The sequence below is a fragment of the Lingula anatina genome, chromosome 6 (assembly GCF_051362555.1).
Source record: "Lingula anatina isolate TDL-2025a chromosome 6, LinAna3.0, whole genome shotgun sequence".
NCBI lineage: Eukaryota > Metazoa > Brachiopoda > Lingulata > Lingulida > Lingulidae > Lingula > Lingula anatina.
Genome location: NC_141772.1, coordinates 6411927 through 6431337, shown reverse-complemented (window position 1 = coordinate 6431337; position 19411 = coordinate 6411927). Strand labels below are relative to the sequence as shown.

Sequence of the window (19411 nt, the reverse complement as noted above, 5' to 3'; positions counted from 1 at the left end):
GTAGGCAAAATTTACTGTTTTTTTTTTTTTTTTTTTTTTTTTTTAATAGACAAGAAAATCCTGGATAGGATACTTTAAAATAATTAAAACAACCAAAGATATATTCATTCATTTATGTACAGTAATAAGATTGTATATACAGAGCTCAATAAAATGCTGGTACAATGATTAAGAAATACATTCAACACAAAGTAATGAACCTTGGAAACATTTTTAGTTTGAACAGTGGTGCTTTATGAAAAGTAAAAAATAAATCATTATGAGATTGTAAGGCAATCATGTTTTCACAAGAAATGTGTCCATGATAAGATTGTTTTTTTTTTTTTTTATCAAAGATTGATTATCATTTTTCACTGTCTCTGCAGTACTGTGGCAAATACAAGATATGGAATGATGAAAAATTCATTAAATTCTGCCCAGTGTTCAGGTCATTTTTTCTCTCAAGATGCCTCTGTAAAACTCCTTTTATACAAAAACGAAAAGACATTTCATGGCCTTCTTTCAGTTAAGTTTTTACTTCTTCTTTTTCTTTCCCTTCTTTCCTCCTTTCTTCCCTTTTTTGCCCTTGCCGCCTTTTCCTCCGGCATCTTCGTCATCGCCCTGTGCCGCCTTGGCACGTTTCTTACCCAGAGGGGTCTTGGCGTACCAGGTCTGGAAAACAAGGTAAAAGTTAAGGTTGGGTTCATAGTCGTATATCTTCAAAGGGAGATCGGCCCACTTTACAACTTCATGCCTTCATCTATATGGCTCTGTTCAATCATGGAATTATATCGTATTCCCTGGTTCAATGTAATAATTTCACCTCCCTGAGAAGTATAAAACACAAGCCCCACATGAGTAAGTGGCTCTTGGAGTTGGTTATTATCCACAAATTCATGGCCAGATTTTAGAACAGCATGAAATGTCATCCCTGACTTTTTTTTATACGTAGCTCATATGGTACTTGCATAGTGTAATAGTATCTTCCCTGAAGGCCATGAAGATGCTTGAAAGTTGACTGCCATACATAATATTTATTTAGAACTTTTAGGACAAAGTACATACTTGCCTGGAAGTTTCATTATTTAGAAAAATATTTAAACAAAAAATTTAAATAAAATCTACGTTTGAAGATCAAATAAATTTCATGGCATTGACAAAAATATTACAAGGAATAAAAAGCAAGTTTAGATTTTAAAAAAAATCACATTTTATGAAGTAACATTTAAAGCATATTGTCAAACAACAAAATCCCTACCTTAAAAGCCTCCTCTTCTTCTTTATAAATGGGATCAATGCGGGCCAGTGGTGCAATGAATTCCACAGCCTGCAGAGGTTTCTTCTGCAGCTGGGAAATCCTTCTGTCCGTCAAAACTTGCTGACAGGCCGTCACCATGTGACCTGGCGTGTAGCCATCTGTAATCTTAGCCAGCGAACTTATGTCTAGATTATTACCCACAATGCCTCCTGCCTTCACTATTTGACTGCGCCAGATTACTGAAAACAAGAATCAGTAATTTTCTTTTTTAACTGATGTCAAAGCATCGAGAAATGTACAATACTCATGAATACATTGAGAAATTTCAGCTTGGATGTATACTGCTGTTTTAACAAATGAAAATTATAATATCCCATTTCATTTCAGTGGTTTTATCCATCTACATGACTGAACTTGTCTGAAAAAAAACCATTCATTTCCTTTGTGGCAAAAAAAAATAAAATAAAAACAAACTTGAAATAAAATAAATAAAGAAAAACAATAATAGATTAAAAAGGAGCAACACCATAAACTGCCCTGCTTATTTTAAATTTTACACCAAATGCAGCTGAATTTGACTAAGTGTAAACAAGTAGTAAAACTCACAATTCCTAGAAGCATAGTCTGGTCTAGGGATGAGGATGATTCTCTGGTACAGAGTGCAGAAGGGTTTAATTTCTGCCTCAAATGGTGCCCTTGATGTCCCAACCAGAAGCAGACGGTCCTCTGCCTTTACGTTCTTCATGGCCTTGGGTAATTCTTTCTTTAAACGTTTTGGGTCAGTCTGAAATGTTTGTATATTATGTCAGTATGTATTGTTTTACTGGCTTCAAATAACATTGTTTCTTTTTAAAAACCTCAAACAATGGCATTCTACTTTTATCTAATAACTTCCATAAACCATTTAATATGGGCATTTTTACAATCCTGGGCACTTTTCAGATTTTCCCACATATTGCTAATTAACAAATTACATACATATGATCAAAGAATTCTTTTATCACTATGTTGGAGAATGGTGTAAGTGAAGATAAACACTGAAAATAGAAATCAAATATCACCACCGAGTCCAAAGTTATGCTAAAGCAAAGCCCGAAAAATGACCAAAAATTTTTCCCGTTTCAGTCATATGAAATAAAAAGCAATCTGAAATAAATTAAAACAGTGTTTGACATTGCATTTTTTTGGATTATAAAACACTCAGTAGTATGGTGGAAGCAAAAAAGTTTAAATATTAACAGGAGAGAGTAGTATCCTAGAAAAAGTCTTTTAATGGCATGCTGGTATTTCCGTTAAACGAAATGTCCATTCCGAAACAAAAATAAATGACTTTCAGAAAATATATCATAAAACATACAGTATAATTAACCATCCTTATCATTATTTGCATGTATTGGTATTGTTTGTATCAAACAATGAAATCTGCGCGATGATTCTGGAGCTTGACATGGAGTGCAAAATAACCCTACCGTGTTTTTCCGTTAAATTTGTCCATTCCGAAACATTGGGTTTCTCTTACATAAAAAGAACATGTTGTCACCTAGCCTGTAACAATATATATTTCTCTAAAGCCCAGGACATGTGATATTTATTTTTATGTAAGAAAACCCCAGTGCACAGAAACCCATTTAACTGTGGCCTTTTTGGAGATGCTTGTTAAAAATTGTCCATTCCGAAACAAAGTACCTTTACATTGCCAATGTTGTAAATAGAGAGAATTCTGTCTTTAATGCTGTATGTTTCACTTGACATGAGCAAATTACTATTAGAGCATCATGCTTATGACATAAAAATAATAGAAAAACATTTCTTCAATGGCATCTTTTAAAATTTCTATATATATCCTCAACAAAAAAAAAATTATTTTTGCAAGTCAGCATCTTTTATTTGGATCTACTAGAACTTCCATTGCATATTTTCCCAAAGTCCTTGTATTTCAAAGTTAAATAAACAATTAATTGCAGAGATTATATCAGTATAAATAGAAATATAGGCAATTTAGATTCTTTGTATCGGAAAGGACTTTTTTTAACACATTGTCTAAAACACTTGCTTACTCTTTGGTCTGCTCATCTATTTATTATTCATGAGGAAGAGCATGATGGGAAGCACATCAAATTTATGTAGAATATAATTTTAAATAATATAGCTTACCTTACTTTAAATATTGCTTACTTATGATGTACATAAAAGTATTCGAAAATAGTTATGAGGCTACACATGTTAAAGTTGCGAGAGTCAGTTCACTGACAAGGTTTACAGAGGCGCTTACAGAGGCAGACAGGTTATAATTAACTTCCTGTGATTATTTATAATATATACATACATCATGATCCATCTATCTATCTATCTATATATTTATCTATCTATCTATCTATCTATCTATATCATTTAAGCAATTTTGTAAATGTTAAATAAATGTCCATTCCGAAACACAGGACATGCCCAAAAGGACATATTTAAAAATGTAATTACTAAATTTAAACTTGACCTTGTCAAATAATATTTTATACAGCTATGAGCTGTAACAAAAGGAAGAAGAATAGGGAATAATGGAGTGTAGAAGACTTTATTTTATGTCATGATTTAATACTAATGGAGTAACATTTCAAAAAAGAATCAAAAACTATCCAAAATGACCAATAAATGTAATAAAAACAGTTCAATTTTAATCTAGTTTACTCATATTTTGTCCAATGATTGCTTCACCTGTACCTTGTAAACCAACATACTATGAGATCTTAAGGCAATTTCAGAAATGTTAAATAAATGTCCATTCCGAAACAAGGACATGTCTAAAAGGACATATTTTAAAACATGTCTTTACTGTTGGTAAATCTGACATTGTCAAATAATATTTTATACAGCTATGAACTGTAACAAAAGAAACTGGAATAAGGTATAATGGCGTAAAGAATACCTGGAATATATCTCAGAACCAACATTTAATAAAATAAAATTCCAGTAATGAATTACTAGTACAGAATAGACAAAACAAGCACAAAATGTAATAAAAAGACTTCAATTCTAGTTCAGCTTCTACCTATTTTGCCTAGTTATTCATAGACTTCACCTAAAACTTATAAACTCAAATACTACAATATATTAAAACAATATCATAAATGTTTAAAAAAATGTCCTTTCCGAAACAGGGTTGTTTCGGAAAGGGCATTTATTTTAACATGACACTGCAATTAGCACACTTTTCCGTGCAAAATAATATTTTACACAATCATGAAGCATTACTTAAAGAACTAATGCAAGGTAAAGAGAAGTACAGAAGTCCTCAGAATATCTCAGAATCAAAAACTTCATGGAGTCACATTTAATACTGAAACAGGAAAATTACAAAATATCATTGATTCGTCAAATTTTGGATATTTTCATCCATTTTTTTTTGCAAATACATAAAAGAGCAATACTCTCTGAGTAAAACTAAGTGGTTTTTTGGAGGTCTATATCTTAAATTACCATAAAAGTCACACACTTTAAGGTTTAGCTTATGAAAATCAAAAAAATGATTTTCAAAATTCAAATAATCATATCTTTATACATACACAAGGTTTTATCTCGGGATTGTCATTTCTTATACCCTTCAGGTCTATACTTTCAAGAAAAGTACAAATTTCAACACAACAATAACATCTATTTTTGACCCTTGGTGGGAAAAAAAGGAGCCCAGGATTGTAAAAATGCCCATATACAGATAACAAATATGCCAACTGGAACATCATTATAATGAACACTGAGGTTTGCTTAATGAACACTGAGGTTTGCTTATTTTTTAAAAAGGAAATTCACTTACAGGATCTGTCTTAGGTATTTTTTTCTTGAGCATTTTCTCACATTCCCCAATGTAGAAGACTGACGGCTGCATGGCTCTCCCCACCTAATTTATGAAGGAAAACAAAATTAGATGATATTACCTAAGTTTACCTGAAAAAGACTTTAGAACTGTAGAGTTAAAATATAAGATGAACTAGATGTTTCACCGTGTGTGTATGTGTGTATGTGTGAGTGTGTGTGTGTGAGAGAGAGAGAGAGAGAGAGAGAGAGAAACTCTCGCAACAAACCTTGAAAAGTAAATGCATCAACATCTTCAGACCATCTTTTCCTGGATATTTCCCCACGAGGTTCTGTGGTGTAAGATCAAACAGGTTGGCCCCCGTCTCTGCGCAAATGGAATTCACCAGCATGCGTTTGCCCGTACCACGTGGACCGGCTAATAATACAGACTTCACCAGTGGTGCTTTTTCATGGACTGCCTGTGAGCCTGCAAGACCCAAAAATACAGAATTCATTTACCTTTCACAAAATATTTTTATTTTTATTTCATTGATAAATCAACATATCAGAACCAGTCAGTTGCATATAAGTTATAATATGATTTTTTTTTATATAAGGAAAGTGAAAACAATGGATGCCAAGGAGAAGGATCATGGTAGCAGCTAAAAAAGAGAATAAGTAGGAGGTAGGAGTAAAGGAGGACAAAACAAAGGACTGTTGAGGGTGGAGGTGCACTATCTGCAGTGGAGACCCTTGAGAAGGGACAAAGCCGAAAGTCAAAGAAAAATATTATCTTTACATATCAATGGCCTTACCCAAAGGTAAAATAGCAAACTCTGTGACCACCCTCCTGACATCACTGAGGGACGGCATGGGTTCTATGTTAGCCTGCCTCAGGGTAGTGCCCAGGTAGCTGTACTCTCCCTCATACTCCTTCAGCTGAACCTTGGGAACACGGACTATAATACCCTGCATCACCAGCTCCTCATACAGTTCTTCTATTGTTCTGAAAGAAAAAAATATTTAAAGTTTATCTTATAATTCTTTGATCATTGTTCTGAAAGGGATATGTTATTGCATTTATTTATTGATTGTCTTATTTTGTATGATTCTTCAGTTCCTCTGAAAAGTGGTAATAACTACATTTTTTACATAAAATATTTCTATTATTCTGAAAATATGATAAAGAAGCATTACAGTTTTCAATAATCAAAGTAAAATGTCCCTATGCTGACATTACTATAAACGAGTTTGAAGGGGAATCTGCGTGTGGGTTTCTAGTGCACATTCTGCCAATGCGGTGATGAATGAAATATCTAGAATGTTGTGATGGGTTTAGTGACTGGATGCAGACAAGGGAATGCTACTATTATGATACTTGTCCACACTTACTTTGACCTCGTTAGCCTTGTCATGACAAGCAAATCAAAATATATGGATGATTAATGAAATTTCAAAAATTATATTGTCCTAACAGTATTCTAAATAATTAAATTAAAAATCAATCCACAACTTAATTAAGAAAACTATATGGCTGAACATCTTTACAATGTGGCAGATTTGTACTAACAGAGTAAACCTTATTTGAAAATATTTCATTTGTTAAATAATTACCTGTCTGGAGTCAAATCTTTCTCTTTCTTTCCTTTCTTTCCCTTCTTTCCACTCTTCTTCTTCTTTTTCTTCTTCTTTCCAGACTTCTTGCCTTTTTTCTTTCCCTTGTCTCTATCCACTGCCTGACAGATAATTCAATATGAAAAATAAACTGCTCTTGAATCTCAATATGAAAATAAAGTTTCAGATATAACTCTTTTTCACAGCTACATTTTTACTTGTTAATCACTGACCCCTACCAGCAGAGAATAGCCTAAGCAATAATTATCCCTGACATGCTAATTTCTTACTAAATTTGAACAAAATGTATTGATATACTTTGCCACAAGTGTTTTTGTCTTTAAGCTCTTCTTTGTGACTAAATTATAAATTTTTGGTAAAAAATTTAAATATTTAATCAACTGGCACTAAAAATGTGTGAATAAGTTCCCTTTACTATATTGGTCACCTGGTAATACAACTTTGAATTCAAACCAGTTTAGAAAATTTTGCGTCCGTATGCACAACCAATGCAGATGCCATCAACTCACCGCCTTCAGATTTTTAAGCTCTTGTCTCATAAGTTCGTCCACCGATACTCTGATCTCTGCTTCCACCTCCTTTCTCTTATCCTCTTTGATCAACTCTGCATCATGTTTCTGAGAGAAGTTATCAGCCTCGTCTCTAGTCTGCCACACGCCCTTGTAAGTCTCCTGTCCCTCGTGTACAGCAGGCACGAAATTAGAGGGCGCCATCTTCCAGCCTTCCTCCTCTTCCTAAAGATGAAGAACCATGAAAAAGGCATTGTTACAATGTTAAAAGTGTTATTAAGCACTATATGTTACTTAATGAAAAGCAATATTGTAATATTTAGTTACATTTTAACAATGATAATCATTAACTTTAGAACATTGAAATTTAAACATTAAAATTACTCTTGTCATCAGGATGCATGCAAAATTATTCAAATAATTTTTATTTTGTGAAATATGGCTTATAATTTTTTTCATTTTGTTCAAATTTAGTGAATATTTACAAGAATACTTACATCATCATCACCTCCTTTTCCTTTCTTCCCCTTCTTTCCTTTTTTGTCCTTCTTTCCTTTCTTCTCTTTCTTATCCTTCTTCCCCTTTTTTCCTTTCCCTCCTTTTCCACCTTTCTCTTCCTCCTGCAAAGAATATGAGAAATGAATTCAAGAAAAGATGACTGATGCTTCCAAGAGTTTTATTAAATTCACGAATAGGAAAAAATCAATGATTATAGAATGAAAAATTAATACATATATTAACACACATTATTTTAATAATTGCATGGATGCAAACATAAAAGTTATTCGACAATTTTATACATTAATCTTACTACAAAAAGTAACACAGGTGCCCCTATCGTGATGCCCAAATGTGTATTTTATTACCTTGGCTTTGAGCTCTGCCTCAATCTCTGCAGGGTCTTTCTCCTTGAAGATCAGAGCAGACCCTCCCTCATCCTCATCAGGATACTCTGGAAACTTGCCTGTTGCATCCCTAGAGAAGGAATAACATCCATGTCAGACAAAAATGCTAAGAAATAAGGTACTATTTTATTTTTTCTTTCTGATTTCTACTCTCAATCATTTCATCATGACATGAAACTAACTTCGAAAACATACTAGCTAGCTAGTGAATGTTAGTGAATATTCATTAGATGGTGTCTGTTTTTTTTTTCTTTTAATCAAAATCAAGCATAGAGTCTTTTAATTGTAGCAAGTTATGAAGAGATAGTCACTGTTCCATCAATATACCTTAGAACAACAACATTTTAGAAAATGGCATGGAAAACAGTACTTGGGCACAGAGTTTTGAATGAATAAATAACGTGAAGCATTGGCAATGGACACAAAAACTAAAGAAAAGGAACCAAGACACTAAAAATTTACAATATCTGTTTCATAGGACAACCTAAATTCCCCTAAGCCTTCAACAATTCCTGTCCCATACCTGCATTCAATAAACCACTGCCTGATCTGATCCTGCATGGTTTCCTTGATATCAGGGCCCTCCGTCTCCTTAATCTTGTCCTTAATGAGGACCAGGGCCTGCTGGTACTCCTGCTCATTCTTTTCCTGGACTGTGTGGCGTTTCTCCTCCGTCTTGAGGGCAAGGGCCTGGGGTGTGTTCTTTGGGTTTGCAGCAGGTGGAGGGGGTGTCTGAAATGATGGGAATAAGCATGATGATGATGATGATGAAAATATAATCAGGATGTAATGATCCCTTTATGTAACTGTTGATGACCATTCAAAATTCTTATCTTTAAAACAAAGTTACTAGGAGATTATGTCAATTGAATACTATTCATTTCAGATACATTTTGTTTTACAAATCAACCCTCCAGCAAAATTGACTTGAACAATTTCTCATTTAAAAACATCATCATCAATAAAGTAAGCCTTATATTTTGACAGTCAAAATAATGGCATTAACATTTTATAAATTATAAAAACTTCAAAGTAAATCTCAACTAAAATGATTAAAACACTGATATAACTCTCCTTTCGAGATTAATTACTGTTACTAATAATTATCTCTTAAAATAATTATAATCATTATCATCATTTCAGTTATCCTTATTAATTAGTTTGCATTTTTTCATCCAAAAATAAAACTGCCTGAAGCCAATAACATAACTATATACTTTTTTAAAATTCTAAATATTTTGGTCTTCATTTGTCAACTATCCTGTCCTTGAATTAATTATCAAATCCAATATATCAAAGTCACATCCAGTGTCCTTGTACTCTCAGATAACAAACTAGACTTGTTTGTATTTACCATTCCCAGCCAGATAAATTCCTCGTCCCTTTCTCTCAGCGCTCGTTTCCTCTGTGCCAGCCCCTTCCACAGCTATAGTGTGAAATAAGTTGAAATTTGTATTGTTTTTATTGTGTCTTGGGTTTTATTGTTAAGTGCAGCATAAAAACCAAACCAAACCTGTGGTAGTTATGCCTAACAAGTGAATAATTTTTGATATGCCAATATACAGCATCAGCCAAGGTGCAAGGGAAGGACACAGTATCACCAGCATCTTTTCTTTTCTTTTCTTTTACCAATGATAAAAAATAATAAATATTAGATAAAAATGAATAAATTTGATATAAAAAATGCACATATATTTGATATTATCATGATTTTTCTTTAGATAAAAAATTCCTTTAAGGTGGAATAAACTTTCAGTTATAATTGCCATAAGCAAAAGATTCACAAAATACTCCCCTGCTGGCTGCAAGCAGTGACCTTGACCCCTGTGACCATGACCTTGACCTATATATCAGCACATCATGTGATAAGTGTGACCTTACCATGCCTATGAACATAAGCTCCTCCTCTCTGCGCTTCTGCGTCTTCCGTCGAGTGATGAAACCTTTCCACATCTGTGCAAGTGCAACAATCATCAAGGCAAACATGTTAGTGCAAAATAAACAACACAAAACAATGAAGTGATCTACTAAAGACTGTGCATAAGTACATGTGCTCACTCATTTGTGTAATATGGAAAAAGTGGTCTTTTTTATTGACTTAACATTGCAATAACCAAAGTCTCAGAAAATTCCAAAATTTTGGGAGTGATCTTGAGGGCATTTGCAAACAATACAAAGAGTGCAGCTAATCTAAACAGAAGCAGTCCCTGTATGTGTTTTCTGTTGAACATGACACACTGTGATGTACAACTATGACTATTTTTATAGCTAAATCAGTGCACACAGGCATGTCTCAGTCTCTGAACTTTAATATACTTGTTAGTTGAAAACTGTGTCAAAATCAGCATTTCAAAGAAAACATGTTCAAAACTGGCAAATTTTGTTAAGATCAAGACTTGTGAATAGAACCAGGCTCAGCACCAATTTTACAAGCTCTTTACATTTTATACAATTATAGTGCTTGCTTACTTGTTCTGACTTTTAGTTGATGAAAAATGCATTTCTTACATGAACTGTTTTCAAACTTAAAAGTTGTCAATTTCTGCTGTAATATATTCCATGGACCAAATTATTTTAACCAAATGATGCTTGCAGTTGAGTCTTGTTATAATTTACAACAACAGTAAAACATTTTAAAACAAAGAAATGTATTAATTTCTAAAAAAACATGTTTTATAAACATATCATTAAAATTATAAACAACTGTTCATTTAACATATAGATATAGCATACCAAAACTTTTTGTTGGGAAAAAAATTGACAGAGTAACTTAATGATCCCAATATTATTGATTTAATTTCACAAAAATATCTGCATTTCTGCACCCTTATGAAAACATGCTTCAGTAACATCTCAGGTTTCATTAAATCCAAAATTCTTCATCATTTACAAATTTATTTTTTAAAAACTCTCGTGAAAATTTAAATAGTTAGTGCAGTATGGCAAAAAGTAAAATAAATTCTGCTGTATGGAAACATTTAAATAAAATTGGTATGTTCAACTGTCCAATCTGTTGTACTTGAATAATAACAACAGTACATATCTAAACTCTTCATAATGCAATTGACAATCCAAGCTTTATCTAGTGTCCCATACAAAAATAAAATAACTGCAAATATTTTGAAACTGAGATGTCACAAAAGCATAAAAATGGTTCTGTACAAATACCTTACCTTCTGGATCTTAATTGCGGCCACTTCACTGTCCATTGTTGGCGCTCCCTTCTGTGATGCATTCCTGTCACGCTCTTCTTGCAAACGGATTTCACGCATGAATTTTGCACGCAGTCTGCCTTGTCTTGCACGCTCGTGAATTTGGATCAAGCGTATAGCTTCCTCCATTGACATCTTGACCTCTGCTTTTTCCTAGAGGAAGCATAATTTTTACAGTATATACATTTGATTTCTGTTTATATGTGCTCAGTCTGTCTTTAATATAAAAGCATAATTTACAAGAAAAAAAATAAATTTTGCACACAAATATTGTTTGTGAACACTTTTTTATATTGAACCAGAAAACAAAATTCAATATAATCAAAGATATCAAATGTTTTTAATCCAGCATAGTATGTTTTGGTCAATTAATTTTTTATTAAAACTCAAAACAAAATTACTTTCACCACTTCAACAACCCAGCACAACACTGCTAAGCCTTATATTATAAACCCGATAATAACAACAGTATTATTAGAGTAATGTTATGATTATAGTTTTAACTCCTACCTCTCTCTCTTGTGGTCCCATCTTTGCAAGAATCTGTCCCAACATCTTCTCAGTTTTTTGCAGGGCCTCCTTCCTCTCTCTTAGAAAATACCTTGGAATTGGCATCTCTAGATCATTCTTTTAAAAAATAAAGAAAAAAAATAGTCAATCAATACATCAAAATTCAGCCTGTTTTTTCTTGTGAATCATGGGGAGTGGCTAAAAAATTATGCCCCTTGTATTTTTCTCAATGTATACCCAAGCTTTTTAGGATCACAAAAACTATATATATATATCACTAAAAATATATTTGTTCCTTCATACTTACTGGAGTAAGCTTGAGATCTGACAACACATCATCCATATAATGATATTCAGAGAATTCCAAGTTGATCATCTCATTTTTCAACTCCAGTATCCTTCCTATCACACCATCCAGCACATGGCGAAGCACACGCCGCTTCTGTGGATGCACAATCTGGTCGTAACTCTCTTCCAGCCTGCGGAAGATCTGGATGTACTTGATGTACATTGTGGCCAGAAGTTGGAATGCTGCCAACCGATCCTGGAATTAGAACACATATTTGGCATGATAAGGAGATATATTTTATTACCATTAATAGTTATATTAGGCCTACAATGGGTTATATATACACAATCTCTAATAAGAAATAGAAATTCTCAAAAAGACCCTAATCAGAAATTTAAATTCTTACAATCTCTAAAGATAGTAAATCTACAAGTACCAAGAGAGACCCATGAAAAGAAATTCGATTCCAGAAATTAAATATTGTTTTATATTGCAGCAACACATTACAGAAATGTTTTTCTTACATGAAGAGTGATTATATTTATTAAGGATATCTTGGATATGCATGAGCAATTACTTTTATGGTGTTATAATATCTCATACCTTCTCCGGTTTTGGTGGTTCCTCTGGCATTTCCACCTGAATCAGGTCTGCAATGGCCGACTGGGCCTCGGCCCATTGTCGGTTGTATGTACTAAAATGTGAAAATACTTAATTTAAACTCTGAAATATTTTCTACCTCACACATTATTTTTATTTTTACACAATAACGTGCTAACAATAACGGAACCCAGATAGCAAAGAGTGGTCGCGCCAACGTCGGCCCGACGACTTTGCCTCCGTCGGGCCAACGTTGGCAGCCGACGTCGGTTCGAAGTCGGCGTGTCCGGCGGCCCGCCGTCGGCCCACCGGTGGTCTGCCACCCTTTTGCCAACGTCGCACCGACGCTGGGCCGACGTCATTATGGATAAACGGCGGTCAGCCGCTGTCATGCCGACAATTTGCCAACTTCGCGCCAACGTCGGGCCAACGTCGTTATGAGCTATTACTATCGGCGGTTAGCCGCTGTTATGCCGACCTTTTGCCGACGTCGCGCCAACGTCGGGCCAACGTTATTATCGATAACCGGCGGTCAGCCACTATAATGCCGACCTTTTGCCGACGTCGCGCCAACGTTGGGCCAATGTCGTTATGAGCTATTACTATCGGCGGTTAGCCGCTGTTATGCCAACGGTGCCACCTTCTTGCCAACTTCGCGCCAACGTCGTTAACCATCGTTTTACCACCGTTATGCAAATAATGCCGTTCTTTAATTAGCCAATGTTATTATGGACTCTCCATGGTCAGCCAGCTATGACTCAATTGGCGAACGTTGGCAATAGGGTAGCAGCGGCGTTTCTTCGTAATAACCCTCTCACTGAAGTGAAAAAGTCCCGTTGGCCTAAAAGATAATAATAATAACAACGTGAATCATGTTTTGTGAAGAAACATCTTTATAAATCTGAGTGAGTTAATAACGATAATTCAATTAGTTATTGAAAATAAATATTATTACTGATGCATCTCTAAAGATCTACTTTACAGATGTCATATATAATCCAAGCTTTCGGTCCCTAGGCCTTCTTCAGAGACATTAAAAAAATGGTGAAGAAAAACTCCTGGGGTATGTGTTAAAGGCACGCGATGCTGCAAAAGCGTCCTAAACGCTAAACGTAACATATAAAAAATCAATATTCATTTAAGAAACTATTGTCCCTACTGAGTCCATTATTCAAGGTGTCTAGTGTTCTAATACATTTCTGTACGACGATCCGCCTTTGCCTAGTGTCGTTTCCATTTAAGACGGTGACGGTGATGCTTTTAGCTGAGTGTTGTGTTGTCCCACAGGCACGAAGAGGTTTTTGTTGTTTATAGGGCAGCGGTGGTGTCTAATTCTGTCTTTTAATTTCTGCCTCGTTTCCCCGACGTACATTTGATGGCACTGTTAACATCATACCAAATAGATGACGCTCTGTGAGTCGCAAGATTTGCAGCATATCTTTGACTACGACACTACGCTGGAAAGAAGTGACTGTGGCCTTAATTCCCACACGGGACGAAGAGGAATGATGATGATGACTAAGATTCATCTGAGGAACTCTGCTGCGGCGCCTGGGCTGCTTCTCTCTCTGTGAAGAGAATAGAAAAAATATAAAAACTCACACTTAATCTAATAAAACATACAAAATTCACCGTTAATATCATATGTTATTTCACTGATATGCAAAATAAAAAACGGCTAAGAAGACAACTGAAACCAAGCTTAAGGAATCTAGCATGATACTGATCCACGTTTCTCTAACTATTATTTTTTCTATTTGCGATGTGAAATGTTCTAAACTTTATGAAGTCAGGGACAGACAGGTTAGTTTTGTACGCTCGATTTTGGCCGCAACGAATCAACAATCCATGTTTCTCTATCGTATTATTGAACCGTTGGTTTCAGTTGTCTTCTAATGACTTATTTCCTAGTTCGCATCCAATCCACCCGCGCTTATTCGTAATGTTGCATATTGAAATGAAGTTGTTAATGTATACTTTGAAATGTAGACGAAATGATGTAATTATTTTCCAGGGAAGTGGTTACTCTGCTTAATATATTACCCTTCTTCTTCTCCAGCCTCCTCCTCCTACCCCCATCCCTGTCACTTACATATATTTTAAGAAGAAGAATGTACTAAATTCCAGAAGAGAGTCGCAGGCAAGAAGTAGGCTAAATTAATTTCTTAGTTGTTTACTACTTAATCCATTGATAGGGATGATATAAGTTAAACTACTGCATCTTACCATGGCAATGACACACTGAAGCACTTTAACTATATACACACATACCTTTCAAGTGTATTTTCTTGTGAGGATTGACTGCTCAACACAGGCGACAAATAGGTAGTAATGCATGATGGAAGACTATAAGAGAAATATGAGATACATATTAAGTGTGGCTTTGTAATGTGCACAAAATGCCTTGTCTAATTATGAGCCTAAACCAAAAAAAGAAACATTATTATATCATACCCTGTGGGTATTTGACTAAACATCTAGAAAAAAATTCAATTTAAACTTGCCCCCCCCCCCTCCCTAAAAGAACCACCTCTGGATATTTTAGGTTAGCCTACTGAGGTCCAATTTTGAACAGAAAACCTGTAAAAATCTGAGTGGACATTATACCCCTTAATGCTAAACTCAGTTTGGAATGTATGCCATAAGGTTTATCCAGTGTTAAACCCATGCTGACATTATAAGTTTACATGTTAGTATCATGCAGCCTTGCTATATACCCCTATTATATAAGCATTTCAAATTCAACTAGAGAAAATATAAACAATATATACTCCTAAGTACAAAAAAAGTACTAGAACGTTGCTCATTCACATTTATAAATTGTCTATACATGAAATGTGGTAATTGAAATGTCTTTCAAAGCATAAAAGAATTTGAGCGGGAAAATCTTTTTGGCCGCCGGAAACCCAACGTCGCCCCGACGTTGGTTCAAAGGTGGCATGCAGCGCGCCAACTGCCTGCAGCTACGACTAACAAATTATTGACAGATTTGCTTGTTTTCGTTAATTCATCTACAACAAATAAACCTCCACCTATAGTACGAAAAATATAAACACTTTAAAGTAAAAACTTACCTAACAGTTTGGTGCAAAATACGGAAAATATGAAATAACCGTCAAGTGCACTTGCAACGATCTATGGCCGCTTAGTGTGGGTGACCTCGATTTGAAATTGGCCGCTTAGTGCAAATCGAGCACAGCTGGTGAGCCACCGTTATACCGACGTCGGGCCGACGGCGTGAAGCAGTCGTCGGCCCGACGTCGGGTCACCAGTAGTGGCCCGACGCACAGCTGATGAGCCACTGTTATACCGACGTCGGGCCGACGGCGTGAAGCAGTCGTCGGCCCGACGTCGGGTCACTAATAGTGGCCCGACGTCGGCCCGACAACGACTGCCGACCGCGACCGTGCCGACCAATGCCGACGTCGGCCCGACCGCTCATTGCTATCTGGGAATGTTCTTTCACGTATGATTTGTAAATTTACAAGTTGCACATCTTTTTCTCTGCTATGAGCATGTCATATTTTCTGATTCTCAATTAGAATATTTGGTTTACACAGCAATATTATTTAATTCCATTTATGTATGTGATATCTAACAGTGTTTACTATACTTAGTTTACATGTTCATCACGCTGAAGTTCTAAGGCTGCGAGTTAAATAGTGCTGACATACGTTTTTCGGGACTTCCTAAGCCCATTACAAGAACCATAAAACTGGTATTTACTACACACTTACCTGTGAGACATGGATTATTGTTTCAAATCACTTAATTTATACATAAACCTAAATTATATACATTTTCTTTCGCAAGCCGTAGATTTCACTAGGTCTTGCTCTCAAAGATGGCGTCATGTTGTCAAAGTAACCAGATATCGCGAGATTTCCAAAACAGCGAGATTTAATGTATGCGGTATCGGGGCTTCTCTACCACAATCGTATTCTGATTGTGCCCAGTAACGTTATTGACTGTCTCAACAGACACAAACATGTTTTTAAGACGTTATAAAAATGTGTTCATGTATCCTATAAACATGTTTGCATTGTTACTTGGTCAGAACCGCGAGTAGCATTAAAATTTATGTGGTAGCACTCCCGCTTACGGAATTGATAAATGTACTAGCACTTCAGCTGGACTGCTGGGAGAAATGAAAACGCCAGTAAGTTGATGAGAGATCCAAGATTCCTGGGGAGGGGGGGGGGGTAGCTACTAAACATGAAAACCAACATAAATAGTTTCTTGTCATTTAATCACTAATTTCTGCTGTTCAATTTATCAGTGTATACTTTAACGATATATAAATCAACATTTTCACATCTCCTTTTTTTTTCCTGTGGTCCGATAAAGTACATTGACTTCAATACAGAGAGCATACAAAAATGTTTACAAGACGTTATTAATACACAAATCTACTTTAACACTGAAGCATCAACTATAAAACCCTCTTGAGCGAGTTCTTTGTGAATAGATTACATTACTTTTAAATACTCCAATATGCCATACACAGTTATAAAATTCTTATGATTAATGACATTTGTACCTCTGTTCACTCTCAGAAATGTGAAAGTTGCTGTCAAGTTAACCTCTGGTAAGACAAAACTATGCAGTGAAGATCATAAATAATACCACCCTAAAATTACAAAATTTATCAAAATGTAGGATCCTATGAAACTGTTTAGTCACCAATTTGAAAATTCTTTGAATATTTGCAGCAACTGATCACATAAAAATCTACATGTATACAAATCTGTTACAGTTGCTAGAATATAAAATACATTGACTAGATTACCAGAAATAACTCTCTATTCAAACTATATTAAAAAGGTGTGATATGAATTGCAATCAGTTTCTATTAACTGAAAAAGATTGAATCACACTTTACTTAATCTTTGCTGGAAATACAAAATCTACAAGAAAAAACTATCAGCATTAAACATTAGGTTGACTTCAATACTTTAAAAACTGGCTTCACTTAACAAGATCTAAATTTAGCTTCTGAAGTTACATCAACATCATTAAAGACGTGGGTTTGCCCCATTTTCAGTTTATTAAATAAGATTAAATGCTTAAAGGGATAATAACTCTTCGTATGAGATCTATATTTCACAATAAAAACATTGTGAATAACTCATAGAAATATAACATATTCTGTTTAACCACAAAAAACAGTGAGTTATAGCTATTATTCTTCTATCTGAGCTTGTCTTTAGACCACGTGGCCTCCATTGATGGCTATACTCTGTTAAAATCTCTTCAGAGATTTTAACAAAAAACCAAACTTTTTAGAAAAAAACCAGGGACTAACTTTGAATGTGAAAATGAATTCATTAACCATTGGTGAGTATGGGAAAATTGTCGTTTACTCCAGGAAAATTCATTTTTTAGCCGAAACGAAGAGTTATTATCCCTTTAAACATTGATCAACAAAAGAATAACTGATATAACTGAAGGGGAAAAAACAGCGATGCTTCACTATTATATTAACAGTGATTAAACCTGCATGCACCATTGTAGCCAACATGATATAATATCATATTTGATATATAACATTATTACATACTGACAATCAGTTACATGAACAACATTCCACACCAAAGCCACTGAATGTGACAATATGAACTATAGAATTTCCTGTCTAAAACAGTTGCTTTAGCATGGTCTTATAAATCAATAACTACATTTCATTTACTTAGATCTTCAATAATTGATGTCTGAATAGCAGCAATGGTGATAAATTATCAATAATATCAATAATCCTCCTTGTAGTGAGGCCTGGAGTAAAAAAAAAAACAAGGCAGCAAAGCTGTCAAATGTACAGACAAAATAACAGAAAAAAGGATGCAAAAGAGGTCATTTTGCCAATTTTGATGCAATAATAAACAAGCCCGTGGAACTTCAAAGTCACACTTTGAAAATGCCAATATGTGAAACCGTTTAACTGGCAGTAAGAATTACCAAACAGACTGCATTGCCTACTGAAGCTGTATTTAAGTCCCATGTTTCTTTCCTGTAAGTTTGAGAACAGTAAGTGACATGCTTTTTCTTAAATGGTCATCATGGGAGCAGTGCCCAAAATAGTTTTTTTTTTTTAATTTTGATGCAATATTACATAATGTTTAACAGCATAATGACCATCAATTTTAATAATAAAATATTAGTATCATGGATATTCAGAAAATGTGACTAGCAAAGGTCTTCAGGCCCATGGAACTTCAAAGTCACAACTTGAAAATGCCAAAATGTAAACAAAGACGGCACTGTTCTGAAATGTTTTTTTTTTTTTTTTTCATTTTTAACAATTTTTTAACATAAAACAAAATAAACAGTTTACTGCAATTTTTATATGATCAACTAAGAAAATTGATGAGATGGGAAAAATATCAATAGAATAGTGTTAAATGTCCAATTTCCTCCATTCTGAGATTCTGAACATAGTGAATGATTGAATCTCACAAACTGCAATGATATGAGTTTATTTCCATTTTTGACACTTTATTACACAATACACGATAACAAGTTTACCATCATTTTTACATAATCAACTAATAATGTTGTAAAGATGCAGGAAATGTCAACCAAACACTTTTACATGTCTTATTAGTTAAATAATGAGACTGTTAACATGCCTAAGAATTGAATCTGAGGAAATGTGAAACAAGACAGCACTGTTCTGACATGGGTTTATTTCCATTTTTAACACTTTTTTAACATAAAACAAAATAAACAGT

The 19411-nt window shown here is 34.5% G+C and overlaps 1 protein-coding gene across 2 annotated transcripts; it reads right to left on the bottom strand.

Moving 5' to 3' along the window:
* Positions 1-99: 99 nt before the first annotated feature.
* Positions 100-16569, bottom strand: LOC106178373 (dynein regulatory complex subunit 11). 2 transcript variants are annotated; one of them, XM_013561522.2, is made up of 17 exons: positions 16421-16569; positions 12687-12777; positions 12102-12338; positions 11795-11911; positions 11246-11437; positions 9954-10025; positions 8596-8804; positions 8034-8142; positions 7665-7787; positions 7168-7392; positions 6638-6759; positions 5839-6029; positions 5311-5510; positions 5043-5126; positions 1844-2021; positions 1238-1476; positions 100-651 (listed from the first exon to the last, which is right to left on the bottom strand). In XM_013561522.2, the coding sequence occupies exons 1-17, from the start codon at positions 16429-16431 to the stop codon at positions 514-516; spliced, it is 2538 nt and encodes an 845-aa protein (XP_013416976.1). In that variant the 5' UTR covers positions 16432-16569; the 3' UTR covers positions 100-513. The 2 variants fall into 2 exon arrangements, with proteins under 2 accessions (XP_013416976.1, XP_013416977.1); XM_013561523.2 differs by lacking the exon at positions 9954-10025 and adding an exon at positions 9427-9498.
* Positions 16570-19411: the final 2842 nt, after the last annotated feature.

What these genes read in the sequence shown, in the direction of transcription:
- LOC106178373 (XM_013561522.2), bottom strand. An exon ending in CAGATCTCAAGCTTACTCCA is followed by an intron (nt 11,912 to 12,101) that starts GTAAGTATGAAG and finishes ATTTTTTAAAAG; the next exon opens with AATGATCTAGAGATGCCAAT. An exon ending in TGATGCATTTACTTTTCAAG is followed by an intron (nt 5,127 to 5,310) that starts GTTTGTTGCGAG and finishes TTCATAAATTAG; the next exon opens with GTGGGGAGAGCCATGCAGCC.